The sequence below is a fragment of the Astatotilapia calliptera genome, chromosome 17 (genome assembly GCF_964374335.1).
Source record: "Astatotilapia calliptera chromosome 17, fAstCal68.1, whole genome shotgun sequence".
NCBI classification, from domain to species: Eukaryota; Metazoa; Chordata; class Actinopteri; order Cichliformes; family Cichlidae; genus Astatotilapia; species Astatotilapia calliptera.
The window spans coordinates 12305552-12315768 of record NC_137438.1 but is presented as its reverse complement, the minus strand read 5'-3'; the positions used below and the strand labels follow the sequence as shown (position 1 = coordinate 12315768).

At 39.4% G+C, this 10217-nt stretch overlaps 1 protein-coding gene across 1 annotated transcript; it reads left to right on the top strand.

Annotated features, from left to right (window-relative positions):
* Positions 1 to 346: 346 nt before the first annotated feature.
* On the top strand, positions 347 to 6317 carry rgs4 (regulator of G protein signaling 4). Its single transcript, XM_026148153.2, has 5 exons — positions 347 to 529; positions 845 to 952; positions 2242 to 2306; positions 4099 to 4262; positions 4634 to 6317. Exons 1-5 carry the CDS (start codon positions 486 to 488, stop codon positions 4877 to 4879), a joined length of 627 nt encoding a protein of 208 aa, XP_026003938.1. The 5' UTR covers positions 347 to 485; the 3' UTR covers positions 4880 to 6317.
* The last annotated feature ends 3900 nt before the right edge of the window (positions 6318 to 10217 follow it).

Here is a 10217-nt window from a genome sequence, read left to right as displayed (position 1 = left end):
GTAGGTCCAGCAACAAAGGTCACATTTTCCAACAATGACCTCACAGAATACATTGAAAATAACAATTTCCAGGTCTGGATTTTAGATTTGCTCAGTTTGAAAAAGCTCTGTTTTTTCCACGTGATGTATGACTTCACCAGTTTCTCTAATGCCTTAAATCCCTCAGTGGAAAACACCTTTTATTGTGGTTACATACGATCCCATCTGTTGTAAATGTTCCCCTATTTTCTCTCCCTCTGTTCCTCCCTCTCTGTTGTCCCTTTCTAACTGTCTTACACTCCCCCACCCCTCGCCCGTCTGGTGGGATTGTCAATCCATTTTGGAGGTATAAAACCACTGCTGGGGGTGGAGACAACCACAGCTTGCTGTGTGATACTGAAGGACTCTTGCAAAAACACTGCTGCTCACAACCGTGTGGTTGCCTCTCTGTTGTCATTTAAAACAACAGAACTGACTTTGGATTTTTAGATTTTTAACGTTCCATCATGTGTAAAGGACTTGCAACACTGCCTGCGACATGCTTGAAAAGGTAAGTGCAATATTCCTTGAACAACGGGTGGATAAAAACATTAATTCAGGAAAAAATAAAGACAGAAAGAGAAAAAATTAAAACATTGTTTTTGAATATGATGTGTGTACATGTAAAAAATGAAAGAGCTGTTATTTTACAGCAGCAACTCAAAATCTCAATTTAAACATGGAAAAAGAGGAACTAGCTGACAAGCTGTTAACCACTTGTTTACATAGATAAAGGAAGTCTGTGCGCAGATATCACTAATGGAAACACACTGACATTTTCTGAAATGCATTTTGCTCACGGTCCTCTCGTTCTGCCTCTCCACAGTGCCAAAGACATCAAGCACAAAATAAGCTTCTTACTCCAGAAGCCTGAACCTCAAGCAGCAGATCAGAAGCAGATGAAAGAAAAATCAACCACAGCTGCTGCAAAAAGGTTAGAGGAACAAGCCTCTCTCAGCTGAATTTGCTGTTTAAAAGATGTGTTCTATGCGCTAAGTCGCACATTGAGCCTCCTTCGAAAGAGAGAATTTTTATGATGAAAACTAAAACCAAGCCTGCCACAAATGCTGACTTAAAAAGTATATTGTGTTTCCAATCTGAAGGAGTTGAAACTGCTTAAAAATGTGATGGCGGTGTCTGTTTGAGATCAGTCTCCTTCAGACTGATGCAGAGCTAAATTAAGTTTATTTTTGACTTTAAACTCAGTGACTAGCGCCTAACACGGTACAGATAAGAAAATCCTGGCTCGTGCTTCAATTCAAGTTGCAGACCCTTAATATTGATGTGCCTCTAAATGAATGACTGAAACTCGCGGGACATCTCTGTTATCTGAGGCTTGTTGGGAAAGAGATAGGGAGGTGATTAGAAAATAGATGGATGGATCTTTCCACGTAGAAGATGAGCTCACTTTGACGCAATAGGCTGAAGAACCATTTCATTTCATGGAAAATAAATGATTTAGTACTTTTTTTTAATATATTGGACCAGTGGTATAGCCAGTGCCTCCTGTAATTGGACATAGATGTGATGACTTGTGTGGCTAACAGTCATTAAACTTTTATAGTTGATAAATTCTGCATAAATTCTGAAATCGAATTATGTTACCGAAGAGCACAATCTATCAGATTTCTCTACACTTCCAGAGCACGTCTTCCCACGGGAAGCCTGTTATTGTTCTTTATGAGAACGTTTGCATTGACCCTGCTCGCATTGACCTTTGCTTTTTAGCAGCATCCCGAGACAGCTATGGATGATCAATATTCAGTTTTCCTGCTAAAATTGCACAGCAGCAATATCAATCACTATGCACAACACAAAGACTCGATGGCGCTTATATAACCTTGTGCATAATGCAAATTATGATTCTAAATGCTGATTATATATTGGTCTTTTATAACTGAAAATGATCATTTTACTATAGTCCGGGCTTGCTGCTGTCAGATGACGTGCGTTGGCATGATTTGATTTGCTGTCATTTTGATAATTGCATTTTTGCGACTGGGATTTGAATGTGTCGTTCTATTTACAGCAAAAGATATCTCATACAGATATCTTTGTTTTGCTATGTTGTTAAGAGATGTTTGGTGGCTACTTCACCTTTTTGGAGAAAGTACTACAAAAAGACTAGATTAGAGATAAGGTGAAAATGTCCATATGTACTTTATGTAAAAATGTTTTTCTGTGCAACCTTACTTAAAATGGCATTGATCGTTTGTGTTTTAGGGTGCCTAATACAGCTGAGGTGGAGAAATGGAAGGAGTCTTTTAGCCATGTGCTGAACAGTGAAGGTAAGTGTTACATTAGTTTCACTCATAAAAGACTGGATCTGAATCAGAACAAGTCAGATGAGGCTTTTAATCCAAAGCTAGCTGGAAGAACTTCTGACTTTGGCATCCCAATATTAATAATGCCATCAGCTGTCCGACAGAAGCTTCACTCATTTGTTCTCAACAAAATGTGCCTGTGGCTTTATATATTTAATCATTTTCATGTAGTACAATACAATTGCAATCATGGGAAATACTGGCTTTAGCATATCACTGTAAGGGTTGACAGTAAGGCTTTGCTAATCCCAAAAGTGATGCTGAAAATCAAGCTGCAGCGTAGCAGATGGTTGGGTTTGGCTAATTAAGTATCATCACTGTGCTCATTACTGCTGTTAAAAGAAAGTTAAGGGGACTTGGCTGGGACACACAAACACGCAAATGGAGCACACACACACACACACACACACACACACACACACACACACACACACACACACACACACACACACACACACACACACACTCACACTCAAGCACTTTCCAGCACATTCTCATGCTCTAGCTTTTGCTACGTGTCACGAGGCACTACTAGAGGGCCTCTCAGGGCGTGCTGACCAGTGCAGAGTGTGCACGTGTGTGTGTGTGTCTCTGCGTGTGTCTCTGTGTGTGTGTGGATGCATAAGACCTCTGAGAATCATATTGTCTGCGTGTGCATGGGGAGCAACGGCCTTGCAGAAACCAGCGGAGTTCTGACCTGCGTCTTTCCATGACCTCCAACATAGTTATGGCTTCCTTCTGCTGTCCCTATTACATCTGTCAGCTGCTACTGCTCCTTCATTTGTTTAACATATTAAGACCTCAAAGGTCTCCTCAAACTCTTCTTGTAGTCATGTTAGACATATGAGACAAGATGTAGCTTTTTAATATAAAGTAAATCAGTGGCGTGTTCGTGTCATGCTACAAAGCAATGTAAAACTCCAGCACTTGGACACGCTGCCAAAAAATAAGGCTGGTAAAATTCTTACCCAGCACTCGGAACTTCTGTATTCATGATTCATTTTTTTCTGGCAACTAATGTGCAGTTGGGAGCTGATTAAAACTCCTATTGGGGAAGTGGCATAATTTTTGACTAAGTCTGGGCAGGTTCTGCTACCTGAAATTGGACTGCTCTAGCTAATTCTGCTGCATTATTCATCAGGCAGCCAGCCAAATTAGAAAATTTAGACTGGCTTTGATGAGTGCAAAGGCTGCCACACCATTATATTAGAGCATTTATTACACTCTGGTGAGGCTTATTCATTTTGCTTCAATAACACACTGCTTTATCTTTTTGGCAATGCTTTACAATGACGACAATGTTTAAACCGAGACTTAATTAAACTTTGGTAAAGACTTATTTCACAATAAAAGAATAGTCTTTACTAATCATTTGTAGTGTTAAAATGTATGTTTATATAATTAAATTGCGCTGTGCCACAATTCTGACCAAAATTGTATCTAAACCTAAGAAAAAAAAAAACAAGGAAAGAAGAATTACACAATCGCTATGTCACTGGCCTACTTACATGTGCATGTGTGTTACAAAGGTCATCTGTGAACATGATCTTGATGGTTACTGGGAAGTTCCAGCTGGTTTACAAAAAATTTACCAACTAGTAAACAACATTACTAATTGTAATGTTATTAATTAATAGTTTATTAATAACGAATATATATTAACTAAAGTTATTAAGTTTAATAAATAAATAAATGGACTATGTGGCTGTTGAGTACAGTTGGATCAAAAGAGACACATTTTTCTTTCTGTGTTTAGTGGGTCGCACAGTCTTCACCAGCTTCCTAAAGTCGGAGTTCAGTGAGGAAAACATGGACTTCTGGATGGCTTGCGAGGACTACACGAAGACTGCACCTACCAAGCTAGCAACCAGAGCCAAGCAGATCTACCAGAAATATATTGGTGCAGATGCTCTTAATGAGGTAATCACAGCACTACTGAAATAAAATGACAAACAAAATCAATTTGATTAATAAGAGTAAAATCCTTCAACATAAAAAGAAGATTACTTGCTGGGCAGGTAAAATATGACTCACCACACCCCAATACTATACCTGAACATTTACCTTCAAGTAAAAAAATAGTCCACCTTTACTTTAAGATATCTTTCTACTTTTTTCACGTCTTCATTTTGTTGATAAGCCCATGTGTTTCTCCTGCCTCGCATCAGCAATGATCTCTATTACCAAAAACAGTTGCTGTTTCTCTGTGGCAGCTTAAAAGTTTAGGCTCTTGATAAGTGAATACATTACATCAGTATGTTTCACTTTACTTTCGTTCTGTGACCTTTTAGGTAAACTTAGATGCAGCGACAAGAGAAAAAACAAGACAGAACGTCGAGAACGCCTGCCCTTGTTGTTTTGATGATGCCCAGAAGATGATCTACACACTGATGGAGAAAGACTCCTATAGGCGCTTTCTCAAATCCAAACTGATGCAGGATCTGTGCCAACAACAGAGTAACGCTGCTCAGGAGAAGAAAGAGAAGAGAAGCTGTGACATGGCTGACAGCAGTCAGGTGTTAGCTGGTGGTGCTTAGTCAGGACGAAAGAAGGAAAAGCTTGAAGGAGGTGCCAAAGATCGACAGTCAGTTAGGGCTCACAGTGGGAATGATAGGTTTGCTGGGGTGTCCGGGGTTTCTAGATAAGGAAGGAAGAATGGTTTTGAAGATGTCTGATGAAGGTTCATGTGAGGTCGTTTTCTTTTCCTTCTGTTTTTGATACTTGCTCTTTATTTCTGGGCTTATGTGGTCACTCTTGTAAATATTTATATATTTCCCATTTCTGCATTCATCAGGTGAAATGTTCTACAGACTGACTGAATGTAAATACATCATTGCATTGTGACATTTTCCTTCTGGATTCTTTGCAAAACACAATCTGATCTAGAAGCTGTGACCAGGTTATCTTGATACTTAGAACAGAAAACTATTGAAAGCTACCTCCAGCCAACAGACACGAAAACTGGTGCCACTGGAACATTTTCTCAATGGAACGGCACAGATTACTAGTTTAGCTATGTACAGACCTGAATATTTAAATTAATACATCAAGCACTTTTTAAAATAATGCCCCAATTCCGTTGTGTATAGGAGTAGAGTCTCCAAGTTTAAATGTTGTACAATTTTATACAGTCATAAATGTAAAGTAATAATTGATCCTGGTACAGCTGGAACAACAATAAAGTAGCACGTATACTGTAGTGATTGGCTTTGCAGTTAGTTTTAGGTTTAGGGTCACAGATTGGTTATTTTCCATCATGTTGACTTATGGCCTCACAATGTAGTGGTAATGGAAAAAAAGCTTTATATAGTCATTTGAAGTTCCAACTCACTATTTAATACCATATGTTTGTACAACAGCCCATGGTTGACACTGATGTCTGTTTATTCACGTGAGTAAAACCCGGTGTATATCTCAACACTTTATCATGGTAACAACTGCCTCTGCTGTTTAAACATCCTGACATGATCTCTGCACTGTGAAAACACCGAATGACTAGTTCTCGTGGGAATTTTAGGCATGTTTTAATATTAGTAGAAGTAGTAATTGTCATAGAGTCATGACGCAGTTATGTTAAACGGAGTAGGATATTTTTTTAAAGAAAACCACCTTACCAAATTTTTGGTGGCCACACATTCTACAATGTCTTATCTAAATGTATACTGTGATGATAAAAAACTACATATTATATGTAAAAGAACACGTGTCTTTGTCCTATTTCTGTATACTCCCAAATGTGCTTAATGATGAAAATCTGTGGTTGTATTTACATTTTTGTTTTTGAGCTTTGGTGATGTCACTTGTGGAAAGTGTTGTGGAGTTGTACTAGCTTGCAGATGCTCTTTTAAAATGTAAAGCTGAGAGAAGGTGGCAGTCAAAATAATAGCTGTCCTCTGCACCTACTAGCTGATTAACACAAGTGGTGAAATTCTCCTGTAACAAGATATGAAGTAAATAAATGTGGCATGAACAGTATGTTTGTGTGTGACATGTTGGAGGATAAGCTCAAACACACACTTCTTTGTTACACAGTTACACTTCTTATGACGCATCAACCATCAAACACATTGTGCCATATTAACAAGTGGATCACCAAGGACATGAGGATAGATTGATTATTAAAATGACATAATTTCAATTAATGCAATTTAATATTATTTCAGATTTATAGATACAGTTCCAATTCACAACAATTCTCAAAAGGCATTTAATGATTTAAGGTAAAAACTCAAATATATAAGAAAAACCCAACAATCAGATGATCCCCCCTGCAACTATGTGGAGGAAGAAGTACTTAGAAAATCATCATATACGGTAAATGTAAGTTCATTTATGCTATTTTACTGAATCAAAAAAAAAAACATCTTAAAGGAAATTTTAATGAAGAGCAATGATTAAATTAATGTTTAAATAAAAATTGTGTTATGCAGCATTGGTTTTAAACTTGACTGATAACATTTTATTTCATGTAGTGATCAACACACGTTGATGCCAGTTGACTCTTTTTGTTGTGATGTCTAAAAGAACGTTTCCATGACCTCATCACATCTGTCCCTTCATAATCAGACAGTAATCATCTATAATCAGCAGGGAAAAGGTGGTCTCTTCTATATCTAACATTGATTGCGTAACGTCTGCAGATTATAGATGATTATCAGAGGGTAACGTTATTATCGAATAATTACCAGAGAACATTTCACACATAGGAAAGACGGGTTTCATCAGGATTCGATCATTTTGTTATGAAAGCATAATTTATAGAGGTGTTTAATACACTGTTAATAATTTACTAAACAGTTTAAATTTTAAACTTCAAAACTTACAAGAAGCTAAAAATAACCTTCAGAGCTCAAGCTCCACTTTTCATACACTGGACCAACTTTTTGTTTGGATGTGCCTCATTGAAGTGAACAGTGTTTACAGCATCTGTGTTCATACCCACTGCATAAAGATGCCTATTTAAGGGGAACATATCTGAGCAGCTACACAGTAAATAACTAATCAAATCTAATCTGGGAATCTAACTCATACAGACAAGGAGACGGCAAACATGCATAAATATTTGCTTTTGGGAAATTCTGTCTGCCTGCTTTGCTGCTTAGTAAGAGCACAAAAATAGAATATAAAGTGCCTTGATTCTTTAATAGAGGCAGAATCTCTAAAAATATTTGAATTAATACTTAAAGAGCATCCTTCCAGATGAGCTTCAAATTGGGATCAGTGGTAGCATGATTGAACTGTTGTTACGAGACTTATGTTGTTTAAGGTAAGATTCCTTCCTGTGGAAAGTTTCTGCAAACACAGAAAGAAAAGAATGCACACATAGTTGTGTCTGCACAGACACACATTCTTGTTTCTGTCTGATATACTGCTGTACGTCAGCCGCAACATGCAGGAATTCTGCAGCTTGAGTAAATCACAAAAAAGTGATAAATCCACTGGTGTGCTTGTGTGAATATTTCTCCGTCATCTAAAATGTATGGGAGTGAGAGACAACAAGTGAGGACCAGGGATGAGGAATCTGGATAAGCACACTTAGGGCTGGAGCTACAGTACCACTGGCTAACATTTTTCTGATTTCATTCAATACCAGTACTGGGGCACAGAGATGGAAAGGTCCAAACACGAGACAAAATAGTTCATTAATCAAGTATTTTTTCTGGTCACTCTGATGAAGGATTTGAGGCGTTGTGAATTAAAGTCATGCATAAATTTTATTTCTTTAGTTGTTCCAAGAATGATTCCTTCTTTAAGCCATTTAATTATAAATACAACATAATATTTAGCTGTTGAACTGTTGAAATCAGCTTTTGAAACTGTTTTTTGTAGGCTGCTTTGGGAATATTGTATTACTACTAATATAGGACTATTAAACATGTCATTCTCTTAAGAATGGTCAATATAAATGAATAAAAATTAAATCATCATAAAACCGTTTATGTTTAGTGGCCTACGATGGACAGGCGACCTGCCTGGGATGATAGCTGGGCTAGGCTCCAGCATGTCTGGCACCCTGAATTGGAGAGATGGTTAAGAAGATGAATAGATAAACTGATGGATGTATTATGACAATTAACACAGAGCTCATTTGTCCCTCGTAGAATTTTAGGAATCTAAATATAGTGAGACACGCTCTGCTGTCGCGAGGATCAAGGTTGATAAGAATGACACGACTACATTTAAAAGGTAACTTGTAGTTAGCAAAATGTAAACTTTTAGCTGTGAAACTCTAAAATGCTTAGTAGAAAAACTTCTCTGGGTTTGTTTTTTAAAATCTTATTAATAGTTAAGTAATATCCATTTTACATAAAGCCTATTGATTGAGCCTATTTGTTGTGTAGCCTATAAAGCTGGTCCACTGTTTAGGTTACATATTATATTAACAATTCATTTTATTTATTTATTCTTTACTCTGCACCTTAGTTCATATCCTCTCTTAAGTACCCTCACCTTTCTTTCTTTTACTTCTATTATTCATTATTTATATCCTTATTCATTAAAGAAGGAGTAACGTGAAATAAGGCAAATGCCCCCTGTCAAATCTGACTGCCTGTCCAATCTATATGCTCTGTGGGAGTACACGGACTGCACTTATACTCTCAGCATGAGCTGTTGAGCAAAACTTTGGCCTTTCATTTTGGACCCACTGTCACTGTGGTAGAAATTGTAACCCTGCACAGTGACCTTTGAGGATAAATCTTAGCAGAAGTTTCAAAAGAAATGCTGCAGTGCAAAGGCAGCTTCATCGGAAATAAATGAGAAAACTCAGTCGGAAACTGAAAACATTTTGGATTTTTGATCCTTTTTCTGTTTTTGGTCCTTTGGCTTCACATCCTAGAATTAACCTCCCTAAGCGGTGAAGTGTCTCTGCTTCTCATCCATTCAATCACCAAGTAAAGTTTGCAGCCTGTCATTGAAACTCACCCCTTATTTCCTCCAGTAAGATGTTTTCTCAATGATTCAAGGACTTATTCTGATGACTAATCTCAGCAGCTGATTAAAAACATCAGAATCAAAACAAACCTCCACATTTAAATGCTCATGTTTCAAGCAACCTCTCCGTGAATCGCTACCTTATCGTGGTGGAGGGGTTTGTGTGTCCCTGGGATCCCAGGGGCTATGTTGTCTGGGGGCTTTTGCCCCCTGGTAGGGTCTCCCATGGCAAATTGGTCCTGGGTGAGGGACCAGACAAAGAGCGATTCAGAAGACCCTTATGAAGAGAACATCGAGGGAACAGTTTATCCTGCCCGGGATAGGGTTACCGGGGCCCCGCCCTGGAGCCAGGCCTGGGGAGGGTGCCCGAGGGCGAGCGTCTGGTGGCCGGGCCTTAGTCCATGGGGCCCGGCCGGGCACAGCCCGAAGAGGAGACATGGGCCCATCCTCCCGCAAGTCTACCACCTGCAGGAGGCGCCATAGGGGTCGGGTGCATTGTGTGCCGGATGGCGGCCAGGAGCGGAGGCCCTGGCGGACTGACCCCCGGCTGCCAAGACTGGCAATAGGGACATGGAATGTCACCTCTCTGGTGGGGAAGGAGCCTGAGTTAGTGCATGAGGTTGAGAGATACCGGCTAGATATAGTCGGGCTCACCTCTACGCATGGCTTGAGCTCTGGAACCAGTCTCCTGGAGAGGGGCTGGACTCTGTCTCAGTCTGGAGTTGCCCCTGGTGAGAGGCGGCGGGCTGGGGTGGGTATTCTAATATCCCCTTGGCTTGCTGCCGGTACGTTCGGGTTTTTCCCGGTGGATGAGAGGGTTTGTTCCCTGCAGCTTAGGGTCGGGGAACGGGTCCTGATTGTCATCTGCGCTTATGCGCCGAGTGGCAGTTCAGAGTACCCAGCCTTCTGAGGCAGTTAAACAACTCCTTGGGGGCAGAGCCC

Excerpts from the sequence above, each read along its gene's own strand:
- rgs4 (XM_026148153.2), top strand. The coding sequence starts at position 486 with ATGTGTAAAGGACTTGCAACACTGCCTGCGACATGCTTGAAAAG. Across the intron at positions 953-2,241 it reads ACCACAGCTGCTGCAAAAAG|GGTGCCTAATACAGCTGAGG; the intron begins GTTAGAGGAACA and ends TTTGTGTTTTAG. Across the intron at positions 2,307-4,098 it reads CCATGTGCTGAACAGTGAAG|TGGGTCGCACAGTCTTCACC; the intron begins GTAAGTGTTACA and ends TTCTGTGTTTAG.